At 38.2% G+C, this 22,334-nt stretch overlaps 1 protein-coding gene across 1 annotated transcript in view; it reads right to left on the bottom strand.

The window, feature by feature from the left end:
• The window catches only part of beta-Man (beta-mannosidase), a 386,558-nt gene that overhangs the window by 23,630 nt on the left and 340,594 nt on the right, over window positions 1–22,334 (bottom strand). Inside the window, exons 13-14 of the mRNA XM_090413087.1 lie at window positions 20,468–20,612; window positions 16,978–17,186 (exon numbers count right to left, since the gene is read on the bottom strand). Coding sequence (XP_090269213.1) covers window positions 16,978–17,186; window positions 20,468–20,612 — 354 coding nt within the window. The remainder of the gene's footprint in view (window positions 1–16,977; window positions 17,187–20,467; window positions 20,613–22,334) is intronic.

Here is a 22,334-nt window from a genome sequence, read left to right as displayed (position 1 = left end):
GACATTTTTAATATATGTTTTTAAGAAAGATTTAATTATAATAAATTATATAATACATTAAATTTTGATAAGAATCATCCTTATTAATCATCTTATTATTCATTTTAGGTGGTAGATGAATTTCATCGCCAGGTGTGAGACCACCTTCCCACTTATTGGAGTCTTGAAGTGGCTTGAAAAAGTTCTATAATATATATATATATATATATATATATATATATATATATATATATATATATATATATATATATATATATATATATATCAGGGGCAAATATTCCAGGTGTGCTAGGTGTGCAGTACTCATCCATGAAATATCAGTATCACCAATATCATGGAGATTTTTTACAGGGAATTAACATCAGCAGTGCTGTTATTATTCTTCCCAACCTTTCATCATCAGCATACAACTGGAGATCCCCAGTTGGTCCTGATATATCCAAATGATATATCATTTGGACCAACTGGGGATCTCCAGTTGTATGCTGATGATGAAAGGTTGGGAAGAATTATAACAGCACTGCTGATGTTAATTCCCTTCAGGAGGATATGAATAGATTTTTGCCTTGGACAAAGGAGTGGGGTTATAGTTTTAATATCAATAAGTGCAAGGTGTTGTATTTTGGAGTGCAGAAATATACGGCTGTGTATTATACTGATGGTGCGGTACTGCAGGAAGTGGATGAAATCCGAGATTTGGGAGTGATGGTTGACAGTAGACTAAAGTTTAAAGGGCATATTACTAGTGTTGCAAAGGCTACAACTCGTAGTGCTGCTATGATAAAAAGTACTGTAACATGTAGGGATAAGGAAGTGGTTGTGCCACTGTATAAAGCATACTGGTCAGACCACATTTGGACTACTGTGCTCGAATCTGGTCACCTGGTTTTCAGTGTGATGTGGAAACATTGGCCAGGGTCCAGAGATGAGTGACTAAGACAATATCAGGACTTTGGAATGCTGGCTATGGAGAGGGGTTGAAGAAATGTGGATTGCAGAGTATAGTGGATAGCAGGAAAAGATGTGGTATGATAGAGACATTTAAGTTAGCAAGAGGATTTTATCAGATTCATCCAGAGGAGATTATAAAAAGAGTAGAAGGCAAGAGGGGACAACCCAGAGGTCATCCCTGGAAGTTACGTAAGAGTGTGGTGAAGAGAGCTACGTGGGGTAGATTTTTTACATGGAGAATTGTCAGTGAATAGAATGAATTACCAGAATGTGTTGTTAATGCAAGGAGTGCTATGGATTTATTTCAAGATTCAGTAATGAATATGTTACAGTAATGAATGATAAATATGTTGTCAGTTGAAAGAATCTCCCATGATGAGTCTGCCAACTACATTGATGGTGCAATAACAATAATAATAATAATAATAATAATAAAATGCACAAAACAAATTCTGTCTTATTTCTCATATGAAGGATTTACACGACTAGCAATTCTGGACAGCCACCTTGGCCTACAAAGAACTGTATCCTCTTCCATTCAAGATGCTACTTCTCACCTGTATGCAACTATTGACACTATAAAAATTCCAAATACATACAATCTTTGAATACTGTTATTGCATTTGGGATGGTGCACCAAACTGTTCTTTAGAATGTCTGATGCTAAACAGCGCAGCGAGTACAGATTTAAATTTTCAAATCATGTTTAACGGGGCCATGAGGTAGCAATCAATAGAATAAAAGATAAAAGGCTGCACTAAGCAAATTGTGTTTGAAAGAAACTCTTTTCATGAAAGAATAAACTTGTAAACTGGGATTTGTTGTAATGTCTCAAAGACATTATCTAGATGATTTCACATGGGGAAGAATTATTGGAAAGCTTGAAGAATACTGTACAATTACTGATATTGCCAGAGAGTTTGGAATCTCACATAGCATTGTATCCAGGCTCTGAGCAGCATTTCAAACCAATGGAATGTGTTCCAGATGCTTATTAAGTGGTTTCCCTCGCTATACCATGGAGCACAAAGACAGATTTTTGGTTATAACAGCAAAATGTAATCGACATACCACAGCAGGTTAGCTTGCAAGTCAGCTCCAATCAAGCACAGATATGTCAGTATCTCGACAAACTGTGGCAAGAGACCTGTAGTCTGCATCCCTTTATCCACAGCTCATTGTAGAGCACATTTTCAGTAGGATTGCATCCATAAAAAATAGAAAAGACACCAATGGGCTAATGTACTCTTTACAGATGAGAATTACTTTAATCTTTTCTCCAATTCTAGACGGCACTTGGTATGGAATGAAAGTGGTACTGCTTGACATTATGAGAAGTTTTTTGAAAGAGATAGAAAAGACAGTGCTTGGGTGATGGCTTGAGGAGGCATTATGCTTAATGGATGAATTGAGCTACAAGTGCTGGAAAAAGGGAATATGACTGGTGAACAATATTGCAACGAAGTTCATCAACATCATATTAGATTGTTGTGTGGTACTATAGGCAAAGAATTCATTTTTGTTGATGACAATGCCATACCACATCATACACAAGAAGTGGAAATACTTCTGGAGACTGAGGAAATTAATCAAATTGAGTGTTAAGCATACTCCCCAGATCTCAACCCCATAGGACACATTTGGCACCTAATAGGGAGACATAATTCTGCTCAAAATTCCCCTCCAGAAAACAAATAAGGACTTTTGTTCTGATGTAGGAGTGGGCCAGTTTGTCTGAAGAACTCCTGAATCACTTGGAGCTAAGCATGGTAAGAAGTTGTGAGAACTGCATCACAGTTTGGGGAAGGCATATTCAATACTGAAATATCTCTCTACATAGTTTTCCGTAAGCACTATAAATTAATTCCTTAATTATGTCTGTAGGAAATTTGTAACTTTTTCCAAAATCATATTTTTTGTACAATAATTTATGAGTATGCTGGCAATAAATTTATGCCACATTTAACTGTAATCATGAAAAGTTTATCCTATACAAGTAAAAATGTAGTTTGTCCTTAGGTTTTGGACACCAGTGTGCACACACACTTCTTGGAGAAAGTCACCTGCCATGGGCAAGGTGCATCATGCCACATAACAATTCTCATATTTGTAGTCAGTATAAATTGGAGGAATATGATGCTCCCAAGTCTGTGAAACTGTGTGTGGGTGAAATACTTGTGAGAATTGAACTGAAGAGGGGACTGACTTTGAAAGAGGCATTATGATAGGATGCCATGTTGCAGGCTTATCTGTTTGACAAATTGGGCCACCCCAGGTCAACAATTAGCAATACCATACTGAGATTGAAGTTCAGGGAGTCAACTGCAAGTGCTACCAGCAGTGCAATACTCACTGAATGTGACTATATCAGGGATGGCCACATCGTGCCTCGCAAGCTGCATGCAGCTCTTCACGCTCTACTGGGAAAAAATAAACAAAAAGAGAAGAGGAGACAACAAAAAAGAGGAACAAAATAAAAAAAAGAGAAAAGATGGAGAGAAAACCAGGTTTAATAAAAATTACTGCAATAAAAAGTTTACTTTGAACATTAGAATTAGAATAATTTTAAAGTTGAAATACAATAATTTTAGTTACTTATTTACTAGTAGAGGCCTTCCTTGTATCCATTTTCTTAGTAAACTCCATAAAATTAGGTGTGTAATTAGTCAAAGCAGTTCTTACAAGCTCGTTCAAATGTTCATCGTTTAAAACAAATGTATATTTAGATTTAATAAATTTAAGAGTTGAATATAGCACTTCACAGGAGCACATGGTCCCAAAAACGGAGATCAGTTTTCTGGCACATTGATTAAGTGCTGGATACCGTTGGTCCGGAACTTGCTTCCAAAAATCAATTACGGAACATCCAATTTGCTTCAGTCTTTTGTCCTCTTGAAGTTTCAAAGGCTCCAGTTCTGCAGCTGCGACATCCATCACAATTGGTTTTGAAATTGGGCAACAGCACTTACACGAGGAAAGGATTTCCCAAAAAAGCGAATGTTGGCTTAACTTCTCGAAGACCGCAAAATCGATTGTTGAGTTCTTTGGCCAGATCATTTAATTTTGCTAACATAATATCCTGTTTCTAATTCCACTCCTGGAGAATTTGTCAGTATTTTCTTCAGACAAATGAAGTGATTGAAAGCTGCAACATCCATCACAATTGGTTTTGAAATTGGGCAACAGCACTCAAGCACTTACATGAGGAAAGGATTTTCCAAAAAAGCGAATGTTGGCTTAACTTCTCGAAGATCGCAAAATCGATTGTTGAGTTCTTTGGCCAGATCATTTAATTTTGCTAACATAAGATCCTGTTTCTAATTCCACTCCTGGAGAATTTGTCAGTATTTTCTTCAGACAAATGAAGTGATTGAAAGTTTTATTTTCCAAGTCTCTCTGGAAAAGATGAAGTTTGCTTTGAAAGTTTAGCACGGTCTGTGTGAGATCGGTTATTAGTTTTCTTTCACTTGAAGTGAAATGTTTAATATCTGTAGATGCTGGAAAACACTGGTGAAAAAGCCATGTCTAACAACCACTGAGTGTCTTCAAGATGAAGGAAAAATTTCTCCTTCTATCTAAGAAATTGTTAGATTGGGTCTAACAAAAAAAAAAAGAAAAAAAGAAGAATTTTTTAATACATTGCTAACCGAGAGCCACCTTACTAAGCAAAACCATGATACATCATTAGGAATCTCGCCACAATTCAACTCATCAAGAAAGCTTTTGAGCTGTTGGTGTGTTTTAGCACTTGAACGAATAAAAGTGACGATTCTTAGAACTACTTCTATAACATGTTCAAATTTAAAACACTTAGCAACTAGATGTTCCCTGTGAATAATGTAATGTACAGGTAGGAAAGTAGGATATGGTTCATCATTCTCAAGGAGCCCCACTGGCCCTTTAGTTTTACCTCTCATAGCTGAAGAATCACCATCATTTGCAATGCTGACGATTTTTTTGCTTGTTAATGAAGCTTTTGTAAGTACAACATCGAGAGCTTCTTTGATGTCGGAATCACATGTATCTTTCAATGCTATTAAGTCCAATAGCTCTTCCGTGACATCCATGTTGTGTAAAAAAAAAAAAAAAAAAAAAAGGGGACAATATGTAGCTAGTTGTGGTTTGTCTTGAATATCTGTAGATTCATCCAATAAATACTAATGCTAGGAGTATCTGGAATAAGGGAGAGGAATTGGTGGTGCAGATAGCATCAGCCTGGCCAAAAATTATTGCGATCACTGAGACGTGGTTGACAGAAGGGGATATAACAACAGGAATAGAAGTCGCTCGGTATAGTATTTTTCGTCAGGATAGGAGGGGAAAGCGTGGTGGTGGTGGGGTACTGCTTATGATAAGTGATGACCTATGTCCTCTAAGAGTGGAGAATTTGGAGGAAGTGAGACAAATGATTTTGAGAGCATATGGTGTGAGGTAGAGGTAGGCAAGACAGGATATTTAGTGGCGTGTTGCTACAGACTCAGGAGCACAGAGGATGGGGACCAGGAGATGTTTAGACAGCTAAGTTTGACAAGTGCAAGAAGAATGATTGTTATGGGATATTTTAACTTCAGCAGTATAAATTGGAGAGAGGAAGATGCATGTAGCAATAGGGGAATGGAATTTCTAGAATTCTTGAGGGACAAATGTCTTAGGCAACATGTAACAGAGGGAACAAGAGGTTCAAAAGTTTTGGATTTGGTTATAGCATCAGAAGAGTTGATAATAACTGAGATGGCATCTCTCTCCCACCAGTTGGAGAGAGTGACCATATGGTGTTGACATGGAAAATGAATAGACATGTAGGAGTATCAAAGAGATGGGAACTTATGTGGAATTATAAGGCAGGTGATTATAATAGTCTTAGACGTCAACTTCGGGAAGTTTCATGGAGGGAGGAATTGGAAGGCCGGGATATCACTAGTTCGTGGGAAATTGTGAAAGAATATTTGTTATCAGCAATGGTAAGTTGTATACCATGAGTGAAGAAGAGGACGCAATTTGGAGTAAAGTGGATGACAAACAATATTAAACAGGAATTGCATGCGAAAAAGAGGCTATGGAAGAGATATAAGGAGACAGGTGAAGAGATGCTTGAGGAATATAAGACACAGGCCAGAAGAGTGACTAGTGTGGTAAGGAAAGCGAAACTGGAATATGAGAGGAGATTGGCCCTAAGATCCAAAGAAAATCATAGGGAATTTTTTAGCTATGTAGCCAGTAGGAGGAGAAATGACTGTGGAAGAATGATATTGTGGGATAAAAATGGGAATAGAGTGACTGATGCAGAGGACATAGTGGAATTGTTCAATGAACACTTTATTGGAGTATTTCATCCTAGAGGAGTCAGTTTTAATGCTAGAGGGATAGGACTGGTTTGAGATCTGGAGGTACAGGAGGAGAGTGTGTTTCAGATACTGAGTACTCTGGATGTCAGTAAAGCTGTGGGACTGGATGGTATTTCACCACGAGTTTTGAGAGAATGTGCTAGGGAATTGCAGTGCCTTTAACGTGGCTTTTCAATGAAAGTCTGGCTTTGGAAAAGGTGCCCAGGGAATGGAGGGAAGGTAAGATAGTGCCATTGCATGAGGGTGGTAACAGACTGGAAGTGTCTAATTATAGGCCAGTCTGTGTGTCATCAGTAGTTGTTAAGATCTTGGAGAAAGTAGTGAGGGACCGTATACAGCATTGGGCAGATGAGGGTAATGTTATCTGTGAGAATCAACATGGATTTGTGAAAGGATGCTCTTGTTTTAGCAATATGCTAGCCTTTTATAATAAAGTTACAAGAACATTAGATGAGGGAAAGGCATATACTGCAATTTTCTTAGACTTGGCGAAGGCATTTGACAGGGTGCCACATGATTAGCTGATATTTAAGTTGCAGCACATGGGTCTGGATGTCAGATTGGTCAACTGGATTCAGGATTGGCTGTCTGATAGGTATCAGAGAGAGTTGTGTATGATGGAGCAGTTTCCAGGAGGCAGAGGGTTACAAGTGGGGTCCCACAGGGCTCAGTACTAGGACCTATATTGTTTAACCTTTATATCAATGACATAGCCAGTGGATTGCAGGGGTATATTCAGTTGTTTGCAGATGATGCGAAGCTGGGAAGGATTATTAGTAATAGTGCAGATGTGGTAGCCTGCAGGAGGATTTAAATAAGTCAGATAGATGGGCAAATGAATGGGGGTGTCAGTTTAATGCAGCAAAACGTAAGGTCTTGAGGTTTGGGAAACATCGATGGGATGCTGCATACTCTATGGGAGGAGTTATACTGGAGGAAGTAGGGGAGACAAGAGATCTGGGGTTGATGATTGATAGAAACCTGAAGTTTAGGGGACATATTTCAAAGGTGGTGAAGGTAACACAGAGGATTGCTCCTATTATGAGAAGGACACTGACCTGCAGAGATAAGAGGGTTATTATTCCGTTGTATAAGTCTCTGATCAGACCACACTTGGACTATTGTTCTCAGATTTGGTCCCCAGGATTTGAAGGGGATAAATTAACTGCGGAAAGGATACAAAGACGGATGACAAAGATGGTTTCAGGACTGTACGAGGATAGTTATGAGGATCGGCTGAGAGAATGTGGACTGCAGAGTTTGGTGGATAGAAGAAGGAGAGGTGATATGATTGAGACTTTTAAACTGTTGAGAGGTGGTTACAGGGTTGACACTGGGGAGTTCTTTCGCTTGGTTCAACAGTGGGAAGGAGTAATGACAAGAGGCCATCCCTGGAAGTTACGAAAGGAAACTGTGAGCAAGAGGGTGAGGAGTGGTTTCTTTGTGTGGAGGGTGATTGAGCCGTGGAATGCATTGCCTGATGGAGTGGTGGGAGCAAGAATGGTCAGTGAGTTTAAAGAGTGGTATGATAGACTTTGTGTTTCTCAGGGGGGGGGCCCTCCCCTCGATGAGTCTTGACAGACTGTATGTCTTAGGAAGGACCTCCCTCGATGAGTCTTTTGACTCCTTGGAGGCCTGAATAATAATAATAATAATAAATGCAGCACAGTTTTTCAAGTTATGGTGTAAGTTATTTTCAATGTCAGCACTGATAATTGAAATTCTCCTTTCAGGAGTATGCTTGGAGACTGGAATCTGTTTTCAATCAGTTTGAGTAGTTTTTTTAATATCTGGGTATAAAACTGAAATTATTTGTGCAATATACTTCTTGACAAATTCTCCTTCCATGTATGGATGTTTTGCATGTGCAATATTAAACGATAAAATAAAACAGCCTCGGTAGTAACATCAGCCACTTTAGTAAACAAGGATATCAATTTATTCTGACCATGGAGTTGTTCTTTCAAAATTGAAATTTTGTTCACCTCAGATCAGAGCCAAGAGGAAATTCTTTACTAAAATTTCTGTGGTACATATCACAATGACGCTTGAGATTGCTGGCTTTGAATTGCGCAAGTGTTATTTGGCATATGGCACACATTGGTTTACTTTGTCATTTCACAAAAAAGAAACACCTCTTCCCACTCTGTGTAGTTCCTCTTCATACTTATGTTTTTTATGCAACATTTTGCCAGGGAGTTGATACCTGCCTTGACATATTTTTGTAATATGAGTCTTGCACTCGGTCAAGTTCCTAAGGAGTGGAAGGAGGGCAAGATTGTGCCACTTCATAAAGGAGGTGATCGAACTCAAGCATCAAACTATAGGTCTATCTGTGTGACAGGTGTTGTGGTCAAGTTGTTGGAGAAACGTGTGAGAACTAGGATCCAGAGTTGGGTTGATAACAATGGTATTATCTTTGATGGACAGCATGGATTTGCTAAAGGGAGGTCATGTTTTAGTAATCTACTTACTTATTACAATAAAGTGACTGCTTCCTTGGACAGAGGAAAAGGATACACAGTAATATACTTGGATTTCGTAAAGGCTTTTGATAGAGTACCTCATGGTTGTACAGTCAAACTAGAGCAGATGGGGTTGGATATTAGATTAGTGCATTGGATTGGAGACTGGCTAACTGATAGGTATCGGGGTGCAATATCCAGGAAAAGGAAAGTCACTAGTGGAGTGCCTCAGGGGTCTGTTTTAGGTCCATTACTGTTTAACTTGTATATTAATGATATAGGTGAAGATTTGGATGGAGATATTCTATTCAGTTGTTTGCAGATGATGCAAAGTTGGACAAACCATGAAGTGTAGTGAAGATGTTGTGATCTTACAGGAAGACTTGAATAGATTGAGTGATTGGGCACAGAAATGGGGATGTGAGTTCAATGTTGTAACTGTAAGGTTTTAAAATTTGGAAAACAAAGATGGGATGCAGAATTTATGCTTGGTAAGAATATATTGTTGGAGGTAGAGGAAATAAGAGATCTGGGGGTGATAGTGGATAAGGATCTAAAATTTAGGGGACACATCGCCAAAATTGTGAAGACAACACAAAGGCTTCTGGGAATGATGCGGAGGACACTGTCTTGTAGATGTAGGGAGATTCGTGTTCCATTATATAAGGCTTTGATTAGGCCACACATGGACTATTGTGCCCAGATTTGGTCACCAGGTTTTCAGAAGAATGAAGAGATGTTGGAAAGGGTCCAAAGAAGACTGATTAAGGTAGTTTCTGACCTCTGGAATGTCGAGTATGAGGAAAGATTGAGAAGATGTAATTGCAGAGTCTGGTGGAGAGAAGGAAGAGGGGAGATATGATAGAGACCTATAAGTTGGTAAGGGGTTGTTATAGGATCAATGCCGGAGAAGTTTTACAGAGAACAGTGGGAGATCAGGGAAGAACCAGAGGTCATCCCTGGAAACTGTATAAAGGTGTGACTAGGGGAGTGAGAGGCAGATTTTTTTCGTGAATGATTGGAATGCCTTGCCTGAGAATGTGGTGTCTGCAAAGAGTTTGAATGTGTTTAAAACACGGTATGATGAGCTGTGTGTGTGTGAGATAAAAGGACTTCCCAGATGAGTCTTTGACTCCATGAGATCTTGGGGTGGTAATAATAATAATTTCTAAGCACTTGAAAAAGAGTTCAACGATAACAAGCACTGTAAATGGACTCACGCCACGATATGATGAACGATACTGATATATGAGCGCCAGAAGGTTAACTAACGTGCTGTGGTGGACAGGCATAGCTTCTGCATCCCCACCACCTACCTCACCATGTGCATACTCACTTACTCCTGTACCATCACATCGGTCAAAGGTTGCGGCTCTTCCAAGTCCTACTGGAATTATTTTGGCTCCAAAAGGATGCATAGTTGGCCACTCCTGGACTATATAGTGTTATGAAGGATAATATCTAAAAACCACCATTTGTCGGCTGATAAGTTGAATGCGGAGTTCTTGGCATTGACTGGAACACGAATCTACACAAAAACATTCAGAACCAAGGCTCACAATATTCAAGATAGGACAAAATATTCAAACCCCACTTTACCTAAACCAATATGCAGCGTCATCTACAGTGTTGCAGATGCCTGCTGAACATCTGTTATTAGAGTGCATGCATAACCCCAACTATGAAATTCAGATGTGGCAGTGTGATGGTATGATCCTGTTCTGTCTTGGTTTGGACTCGGACCTGTTTGTGGTGCCACGAACATTGAACTCCAAGAGGTATCCAAATATTCTGGACAATGCACCATGTCATAAGACTGCTGTTGTAACTCAGAGGTTTTTGAACATGAATGTTACCACACCTGACTAGTCTCCACAGAGTCCTGATCTCCTCCTGATGAACATCTGTGGGATTAACTGGAGCACTGGGCAAAGTCAAGTGACATCTGCCCCCCCAAAACAGTCCATGAGCACATTACATGCCTACTGGAAGAATGATCGAAAATTCTCACTAATCGCTATCATATGCCAGTATGCCCTGTATGATTGCTGCAGTTATCACAGTGAAAGGAGGTCCTACATCGTATTCAGATGATTTCTTTCCATGCAGTGTGTGTGTGTATTTGTGTGTGAGGAGTAATATCAAAAATACACTGTTTGGAAAGAAGTCAACAGACACCATAGTGTGAAGAACAAATAACCATGGTGACAACTTGAATAAGATGTAGGATGTCCTTTCACTGTGATAACTGCGGCAATCCTATGGGGCATACGATAGCAATCAATGGGAATTTTCGACAATTCTTACCATAAGCATGTAATGACTTCCTGAGCTGTTGTGGGCCAGATGTCCCTTTACCTCACATGATGTTCCAGTTCCTCCCACAGACATTAAATAGGAGAGAGAGATCAGAGCTTTGTGGTGGTTAGTTAAATGTGGTGGCATTCATGGCCACAAACCATGTAGTTACAGCATCAGCCTTATGACATGGTGCATTCTCTTGCTGAAACAGACAATTTTCAATTCTGTAGAAATGCCACAAAGTAGGAAGCATTCCATTGCCCAGAATGTTTAGATATCTCTCAGAGTTCGATGTTTGTGGCACCACAAACAGAGAAGTCCAAGGTTAAACCAGGAAAAACAAGAGCATATCATCACACTGCCACCTCCAAAGTGAATAGTTGGTATTATGCAATCTGGTAAGCGACATTCACTGGGAATCTGCCACACCATCCATCATGATTAGTCACTCTATAAAACAGCTTTCCAAGCTTTCACATCCCATTGTATATGTTCTTTGCACTACTGAAGTTGACGTTGCATGTTGACTCGGGTAATGTAGGGTTCTACCACATATTGAGGTTCTACCACAGAAACCCATTTTGTGAGTCTTGATTTGGAATATTTTTGTACAGATTCATGTTCCAGTTGATGCCCAGAACTCTGCATTCAATGCATCGGCTGACATATGGCAGTTTTTTTTTACACATTAAATTAAATATTATTATTATCATCATCATTACCCAAGACCCCCATGGAGTCAAAGACTCATTTAGGAGGTCCTTTTAGTGCATGCACACACACACACACACACACACACACACACACACACACACACACACACACACACACACACACACACACACACACACACAGAGGTCATCATACCATGCTTTAAACACACTCAAACCCTCTGAAGACACCACACTCTCAGGCAAGGCATTCCAATCATTCACAACTCTCCATGCAAAACACCTGCTTCTCACTCCCTGCTCACACCTATCTTTATACAGTTTCCAGGATGACCTCTGGTTCTCCCCTGATCTCCCACTGTTTTCTGTAGAACCTCTCCAAAATTGATGCTATAACAACCTCCTTACTAACTTGTAGGTATCTATCATATCTCCCCTCTTCCTCCTATCCACCAGACTGTAAATTGCATATTCTCAATCTTTCCTCATATTCGACATCCCAGAGGTCAGAAACTATGTCAGTCAGTTGCCTCTAGACCGTTTCCAACATCTCTTTTCCTTCTGAAAACCAGGTGACCAAATCTGGGCACAGTAGTCCATGTGTGGCCTAATCAAAGCATTATATAATGGAACAAGAATCTCAGATCCTCATCCACCATCACCCCAAGATCTCTTATTTCCTCCACATCCGACAGTATATCCTAACACCAAGCATAAATTCTGCATCCCATCTTTGTTTCCTTTTAAAACCTTACATTTTGCAACATTGAACTCACATCCCCATTCCCGTGCAAAATCACTCAATTTATTGAAGTTCTTGTAAGGCCACAACATCTCTACTTATTGTAATAAGTAAATAGATTACTAAAACTTGATCTCCATTTAGCAAACCCATGCTGTCCATCAAAGATAATACCACTGTTGTCCACCCAAGTTTGGATCATAATTCTCACAAGCTTCTCCAACAACTTAACCACAATATATGACACACAGATAGGCTTGGCTTTGATGCCTGAGTTCTATCACCTCCCTTATGAAGTGGCACAATCTTGCCCTCCTTCCACTCCTTAGGAACTTGAGCAAGACTCATATTAAAAAAATATGTCAAGGCAGATGTCAACTCCCTGGTACATTCCTTCAGAATACGTGGTGATATGTTATCAAGTCCCAATGTTGACTCGGGTAATGTAGGGTTTATTAACATCTAGTTTGCTCAATTCCCCACACATCTCTTGTTCACTTACAGTCAGTCTCTCTGCCCCATCATCAACTGCTCTCAATATCTCCATGAAGTCATATTCACAAGATTGAAAGACCTTTATGAACTGCTCATTAAGTATCTCCACTACATCTTCTGCAACAGCTGTCTTTATACCATTTCCTCCAATCAATGTCATCCTTCCATAATCATTCTGTCTTTTGCTGGCTGCATATCGAAAGAACTCCTTAGGATTTTTTTTTTTTGGCTTCATTAGCTAACTGCTGTTCATACCTCACTTTTGCTACCCTTACCAATCAAGTCACTTGGCTTGCCTGGTCTTTGTCCTTATACATAGAATTGTCTTTATATGGTCTTTATACATGGAATTGGTTATCAACGCTTATCTTATGCTGCCTCCATAATGTCCTTTTTCTCTGTATCACATGCTTAATCTCTCTCTATTCATCCATTCCACACCTAACTTATTTAACCTTCTGTCCCTTGGACTTCATTTAGACATTGCTTCTACTAGATAGTTCTTGAAAATCCCCCAAGCTGCATTGATCTCTTTTCTAGCTAATTCCTCATGCCATGCTACACCCGCAAGCTGCCTCCTGAGCTCTTCATAATCAATCCCCCCCCCTTGTAGTTCCACATATACCCTTTTCTCACAGAGGTACTCACATTGCTGGCAACAACCCAGATAATCACCTTGTGATCACTCTCACCAATTCGTGGGTGATTAGACACTTCATTCATAATTACAACCTCTGATGGGATGATCAAATCCAAGACCGTTAATCCTCGTTTGGCCTCTGTTACATACTGTCTGAGGTAGTTGTCTCTCAAAAACTCAAGAAATTCATTTTCTTTACTTCCAGTTGCTATCTCATCATTCCAGTCTATATTACCATAATTAAAATCACCCATAATGATCACCCTTTTCTTATTTGCTTGGTTAATTTGATTATACATTTCATAGTCACTACCATCCACATTTCCTGGTCTACAACAACATCCAACCAAGTATTTCATTCTATTCACCTCTATCTCACACCTTACTGCCTCAAAACCACTAGCAGTATTTCCCTCTTGCATCTCTACTTTGTATGGACATAACTCTTTCTCTATCATCAATAGCACTCCCCCCCCCCTTTTACCCTTTCTATCTCCTCACGAAACACATCATACCCTTCCATCCCTATTCCTGTCAGGATGTCGTCCTCATCCAGCCATGTCTCACTTATTCCAACAATTTTTGGGTGAACAGACTCAATTAATGCAACCATTTCACCTGCCTTGTATCTTACACTTCTAGCATTTGCATTCAAACATAGCAGCTCATTCCTGGATCTACAGCTAGTTCCACTGGTACCACTCATTCAATGTGATTTCTCCATGCTCAACTGAAGCCATTTCCCTTTCTGCTTATTCATTTTAGAACACTCTTCAAATCCAACTGTTTTCTCTTGATTCCAGGTCACCCTCTTCACTTTTTGCCTACACATACATTCACATCCTCTTGGAGCATCCATCTTTCTCATGCTGTGTTCTCCTGTCCACCCTGAGCCTACCCATTTCCCTGTCCATCTTGCACACCCATTCTCTCATTCTCTGTACTCATGCTACTCACTTCCTCATAAGCACCTCTTCAATCTCTCCTGCTCTTCCAAATTGCTTCCCACGTGATCAGATTCATTCTCTGCACTCACTTCTCTACCTTCCATCAGTAGTCTCTCTCTAAGCAACTCACACCAAAACCACTCAAATGCAGTCCATCACTCTTATATAGTTCACTTTGTCCTTCAAACCACTCACTCCACACATTAACAAACTGCACTCCTTTCTCCTAACTCATTTCAGCTAACATATCATTCATAATCCTTGCTCTCCACCTCATCTCACCACTCTCATATCTTGGCGACACGCTTACTACCTTTCCTATCACACCATTCTCTCTTTTTTCATCTAAGCAACCTATTGATATCCATTCTGAGGTGCTCTTTGTTCTCAGTCAACATTCATACCTATTAAAACTATCAACTCTTTTGCTCGCTTCCTTCTCATATACAATGCCTCAATCACTCTACTCATTTTACTGCCTGGAAAACATACCTTGTGCATCCTCTCATGTAGCACATCTTTAATAATTGAGTCACTATACAAAGGTATTCACGAGTCTTTCATTACCTCTTTTATATACAAACATGATTTGTTTTAATAATTTTCATTTCTCAAATTTTCTTAACTTCACTTTGCATCCATTTCATCTCTTGCCTCATCCTAACCAACTCAACTTTCGAATCTTGTGTCTTATTCTCTCTGTCATTCAATCTTTCTACTTTTTGAGCTCTCAAGCCCTGCTTCACACTTTCATTCTCATTTATCCTTTCGAGTTTTGTACTTTAGATCCTTGCATCAAACTTTCGCTGTCACTCATTCTTTCGATTTTTTCAGATTTCGAAACTCTGCGTCACACTATTCCTGGTTTCATTCATTCTTTCGATTTTTCCAGCTTTCAAATCTAGTGTCACACTATTTCCCATTTCATTTATTCCCTCAATTTCATTGCCTTCTGCCACATTATCTTAACTTTCTTCCTTTATACCATCCATGAAAGTTTTCAGGTCATTCATTTTCTTTTTCAATGATTTTTTTAAAATGTTTCGCTGTTCTTTCACACCATCCTTCTCTATCAGACGAGCACTCATTCTCCTCGGCATTCTGACTAGAAACACTTTCTGCCATCAACATATTTGCACTCATCAAACCTTTATTCAACTCACACTTCGCACACACCCTCTTTCCATCTGCCCTAAATATCCACAATTCATCAATGTAATCAAACGAGTACACACCTCACACTTCACAAAACAACTGAAGTCTAAGTTAAAATCCTGCAACGAGAAAGCCGCTGCCATCTTTCCTTTGCCGGTTCCTACTCTAAGGTCTAATATCAATGAATTTCTAATCAAATTTAGACAAAATATCCCACACACTAATAACACTACAAGCGCATAACCTTTATAGCAGCTCTTACTCATAAACACACACTTATATACAATTAATTATTTCAAAATAACTTATTTAGAACAAGAGTTCTCTTCACACACTGTTTCTTCTCTTGCCTCACGATCACTCTCCTTCATATCCTTTGTAGTAGCCTATGCTCAAATTCTGTGAGCGTGGTATGTTGTCCACTGTAGTTAAGTAGCACTTGCAGCTGACTCCTTGCACTTACATCTCAGTATATTATCAGTAATTGTTGACCTGAGATAGTCCATTTTGTCAAAAATTTGTTGAACAGATAGGCCTCCAACATGGCATCCTATCATAAAAGCTCTTTCAAATTCAATGAGTTTCATTCTTACAGCCATCTCATTTGCACACAGTTGCACTGTCTTGGGAACATCATATTCCTCTAATTTATACCAGCTACAAAGACATGACTCATTACATGGCATGATGCACCTTGCCCATGTAGATGTCTGTTGACATCTTTCCAAGCAGTGTATAAACACAACTATGTATTTTCACTCTGAGAGTCTCACTTCCATTACTTAACAGTTATCCTGTCTAGTTTGTCCCAACCTTTCTGTTCTCTTTCTCCTTGGACTACTTGCTACAATCCCTCACTGTAAGCCATTACTTTGATTTGACATATTTCACACTTTCCCTAAACAATTTCCAAAATGCACTTTTCTCATTAACATGTAACACATTCCTTTCATGCAAATTCTTTCATCCTTCAAATGCATTAAAAGCATTTACACACTCCAGGTCTCTTCAGACACAGTTGCCTCAGTTTGCACTATCATATCTGGATAATATATATGTGCTATCCAATCTCTTTCCATTTCAGCTACACCACCACTCTCTCTCAGATCCATTCTACCTGTTTTACGCTACCTCTCAGATTATTACTACATTTCAAAACAAATATCTTTAGATTATAAACTTTAAGCCTAAATGCAAAAGTGATCAAATGAGCTTTATTCTTTTTTTTTTTCTCTCTTTTTGATTTATACAAACTTCCAAATTACCTGGTTAAGAAATCTTATTTCGCTATAAGATGGGATGAAAGATGTCCAGTGATAAACCTGAATAGTTAAGGAAATGTTCCTAAGTTCCATCACATAGTCAGATATAACAGCAATCTTAAGAACTTCATTTTCTATATATGGTGAGACAAGTATTGGAGAAAAGAAGTTCACTGTAAAGTAATGAAGCATTTTCCACCTCCCTCCATATTCTGAAAACAAGGAAATAAGAATAACATATCAGTCTAGCTACATTTTATACCACTTATAGATGAAAAAAAAATTACATCTCGTCATTAGTATGATCAAATTATTTGTATGATTTTGAGGAACTGCAACAGGGTATTTCTAAAATATTTGGTCAAACTCTAGGTACTTGTTCTACTGCAAATTCTTATGATGAAATATCATATAATACACTTAGCTGGAAATGCTTTCCTAGGGACATTGTTAGGGTAAGAAATGTGGCATGAGCATGAATGAAATGTGGACATAATCATACAATACCAGTGTGCAATAAGGCTACCTAAGGTGAACTGGCAATCATTTCACTAAGCACCTGTATTAAATTATGTTACATTCAGGTTGAGAGTATTGTGGTTGCTATCACTGTTTAGGTATGAACATGTTGACTCCATTTACTAATGCCAAATGGGCTGACATTTGTTTCATCTAGGGATGAGTGAATGGAAAGGGCATGAAAGCACAGTTCCTCTATAGGATGGCTTTCCACACAGACAATGTCTTACCAAAGTCATGTTTGGATCAATGCCACTTCCCACTACAGATCAGAGATGCCCTAGCAATGTATGTATATATACATCTAAATTAGAGATATGGGTGGTGGACTTCTTGATGGAAGAGCCCAGAACTAGCACAAGAAGAGCAACTGCAAAGATATCCACATCATATTCCAATGAATTTTTCCCCCATGAGTCAAGCTTTGCATAGTCTTCTGCAAGGTTGTATTGTACCTGTTTTTTTTTTGTTTTTTTTCAATAGTGTGTGTATGCATTTTATTTTATTTTTTTTTGTATACATCTAACTTCACCCATGATGGCAGTGAAATTTCGCAACATGCATCATTGAGTGCAAGCCAATCCACACGAAAATCACCAGTCTCATCACCTGCAAAGATTCCATGTGAATGCTTGGATCAGCATCATTGGAGATCATTCCATTAGCCCACTGTTCTTTCCTCTAATGTCCATTGGAACAAACACTTTTGTTAGAAGGCTGTCATCAGCAGCACAGTTGCTAATGACAGTGGAGTGCCAGTACATTTGTCAAATTGTTTTCAGCCCATCTCAATCATTGGATAGGTAGAGGTGAGCAAAGTTGAACAGCCATCACAATCTCCCAATATGAATAAACTGGATTCTTTAATAATGGGTAGAGATGAAGTCTGATATTTATGCTACACCAGTATTTAATGAGTAGACTCTGTCAAGAATCATGGATGGTTGTACAATAATGAAGAATACCCTGGGACTTCGTGTGCAGTTATGTAGCTGTAAAGAGTTGCTTTCCTCATTCATTTCCTATATACAGTACTACACAGAATATAAACCTTTACCTACGCTGCTTGTAATATGCAATTTCAGACATTACAGGTATCCCTTGATTAAAGCAATTAATTAATCCCTCAATGTTACCGTGTATATCAAAATTGCATTAATCAAATATCATAATCATTGGTAAAAATTACAAGTCGTCTATGATCAACTGATTAATAATTCGTTTTATATAGTACTCTTTTAGGAAAGATAAAAAATGAATCCAAAGTAAATGTTTAATAAATGCTTGAACCTACATTAGTTACTGAAATTTTTATCAAAAAATTATCAAGAAACAATTGAACAGCTTTGGTTTTTTCTTATCAGCATAAATTCTATGATAACAAGCAAAATGACTCTCTAGATCTCGGTAAACAAGCATTCCTCGATTAACGTCTGAATCCATATTCATTACTTGCTGCTTAAGCAATTCTAAACTGCAAAATATTCCATCCAGTTCTTTGATTACAATCTCCTTTGGAATCTCATCTTCACATTCCATTTGTACATTGTCTTCATATGCACGTTGTTGTTCAATTTCAAGAAGATAGTTTTTACTGAAATCGTTTGAATTTGAATCCAATAATTCTTTAACATCTTCTGCATCGACACCATCAAAACCAAGGTCTTCACCAATTACGATTTCTTCAACTATGTTGTTCACAGGATTCTGTAAACCACTTAAGTCATTAGTGCATTCTGGCAAAAGGTTTTTTCAAACAGCTCTCATGCAGCTAGAAGGCACTTGCACCCACGAGTCATGAATGTTTTCAACTGAGTGCTTAATGTTAAAATTTTTCCAAAATTCTTGGAGCATAATCATGTTTTCTCCCATTGTTGTTTCTATTGCCTTTGAGAATGTCTTTTTAAGAAAATAGGCTTTGAAAGCTGCAATGACGCCCATGTCCATGGATTGTAGCAATGATATCGTATTTGGTGGAAAAAATAAAACTTTCACATTCGCACACAGATCGTTAAGAGAATTTCGATGACCAGGTGCATTATCTAAAAGCAAAAGAGCTTTGAAAGCTAAGTTATTTCTCTTGCAATAAGCTTCAACTGGAGGGCAAAAATAAGACTTAAATCAATCTTCGAAGAAGGTTTGGGTAACCCAAGCCTTCTGATTAGCCCACCAAATTACAGGTAAAGAGTTCTTGTTATATTCTTTTAAAGCCCTTGGGTTCTGACTTCGATAGACAAGCAGCGGTTCAATTTAAAATCTCCATTAGCATTGCCTCCAAGCATAACAGTTAAGCAAGCTTTTGATACTTTATAACCAAGGTTGCACTGTTTCTTTTTTTGATATCAAAGTTCTAGATGACATTTCTTTCCCATAGAGGCCAGTTTCATCTACATTGAAAATTTGGTGGTAATTGTAATAATTTTCTTCGACAATTTTCTGCAGCTCAGCAGGAAATGCAGATGCAGCATCTTCAAAGGGATTTGCAGCTTCACCTGTTTTCACATTCTTTAGTCCAGCCCTAGATTTCAAATTTTCAAGCCAGCCTTTGCTAGCTGCGAACTTTGAATTGCCTTCTTTATATTTAGTCTCTTTAAGTCTTGAAAAGAGGCTTAGAGCTTTGGCCATGATATAATAGGCGCACTAATTGGAATTCTCTTTTGATTGCAGTCTTCCAGTCAAATAATCAACAGATCTTTCATTTCAACCATTATAGCACTTCGGTTAAGAGGCTTGCACGTTTTTACATGGTAAATTTAAAGGCAAATTAATTAAAATTCTTGCTGCGTATATAAAGGGATTGTCGCAATTAATTTCGCTGAGTTAATCAAATCCTGTGTTAAGCAAGGGATACCTGTATATCTCTATGGGAAAGCATTTTCAGCCCTATATTTATGTGACATTTTGTTATTTGAATTGGCCCAATATCCAGAATCTGGCCAAATATTTTCGAAATGCCCTATATTGTGATACATACCAATAGAGGACCAGGATGGTGCTTGCCAAATATCATTCAACTGCCAGTAAAGTGCTCCCATTGTTTTGCCAGTGCCATTTACTATGCTACTCTGATGTCTACGATAATGTTCAGTTTCTGTTTTGATGCCCATAGCTTGAGATATCTAATTGTGAAAAATGACTTCGTTTAAATCTTAAATATAAAAATATAAGTTTTCATTGCCACATACATATATAAAATTTAAGACAACAGTCATTTGTAACTGTGAAGGACTGTTTTCCCTTTCTACAGTACATTACTTTCATTTTAAATAAATTATTATTATTATACTATATAAGCTCTGCCTGTAAAACAATAATTCTGCCTTGGGGGGTTTTCCTGCCAAGCCGGTCCCAAGCATGAATACAGGGGAAGGGTTGGGTGAAGGGCTAATCACTCTTCCTCATAAAAATTCCCTGATTATGGATACTGAGAGTCCAAGAAAGCCAACATGTCAGGTGTCCTGCACATGTAAGATTCCTGATGACCATTATTTAAGTTGGTAAGAATAATGCATGGATGAAGTTTCAAGGGCAAAACCTACAAGAACCTTTAAAACAGATGATCTCACCACTTTCACCTAAACAGAAAACGTTAATTGCAACATGGAATGTGGGAACTATGTTTCAAATTGGAAAGATGCAGGAAGTTATAAAGCAAATGGGAAAGAATGGAATAGAAATTTTAAAAATAGGTGAGTTGAGATGGACCAGTTTGGAAGTGTGAGAACTATAGATAGATATCAAATATTGTATTCAGGCTCAGCAAAGTCATGAAAGAGGTGTGGCACTTATATGTAGTGTAGAGACAAGTGAAAGCTTGATAAATTTGAAGCCCATAAGTGAGCAGATAATAATGACTAGATTATATTCAAGATATGTTGCATTAACCATAATAGAAGTATATGCACCAACAAATAAGAAGGATCTTGAAGAGGAGGAGAATTTTTATGATAAGTTACAAAAATGTATAGAACAAGTACAAAAATATGACAGGGTTATTCTTATGGGTGACATGAATGCTAAAGTTGGCAAAAGAAATAAAGATGATGAAAGAGCAGTAGGTAATGAAGCATGTGATTCAAGAAATGAGAACGGTGACTTATTGGGCGCATTTTGTGAAATGAATAACTTTGTGATAAGAGGTAGCTTATTTAAGCATAAAGACATACATAAAATGACTTGGTTATCACAGATGGTAAAACCAAAATCCAAATTGATCATATTGCAATCAAGGATAATATTAGGAGTTTATTCTTAAATGTTAAAGTAAGGCAAGGAGCTGATGTAGTATCCAGTCACTACTTAGTAACAGCAAAAAGTAAATTAAAACTGCATGATAAAAAATTTAGAAATCAGAATGGAAGAGTAAAATTACATGTCTAAACTATGGGAACATATATTGGAAGGAGGAGAGGACATGGAAGAAAGGAAATGGATTTTATGCAGTTACTAAGGGATAATTGTTGGAAGAAGCGAGAAAGAAATGTGAAAGAGTAAAAATTGTAGGATTACTACCTAGATATGATAGTACTAATTAAGAAGGAGGGCAATGATAGTAAATTATTTCACGCACAGGCTATGTAGAAGATATGGATGCAAGTTTTTAGACATGTGGGGTGTGTTTGATGGCAGAAAAAATTTGTATAAGAATGATGGCCTGCACTAGAATTCATTTGGCATCAGAAGCCTGGAGAAATTACTTCTTGGTATGAGACTTAATGCAGAGAGTCAGGGAAACTACATCATCAAGGGGGAAATGGGGAAAATGTGTGTGAAAGTTCAGCTATGGTATACAAACATGATATAGATATAAATGCCTTTGAACATGGTTATGTATGTGGCGA

This window comes from Typopeltis vanoorti, chromosome 23, assembly GCF_054136105.1.
Source record: "Typopeltis vanoorti isolate ZY-2024b chromosome 23, IOZ_Tvanoo_1.0, whole genome shotgun sequence".
NCBI classification, from domain to species: domain Eukaryota; kingdom Metazoa; phylum Arthropoda; class Arachnida; order Uropygi; family Thelyphonidae; genus Typopeltis; species Typopeltis vanoorti.
The sequence above is the reverse complement of the archived record's forward strand: the minus strand, read 5'-3'. Positions and strand labels throughout refer to the sequence as shown.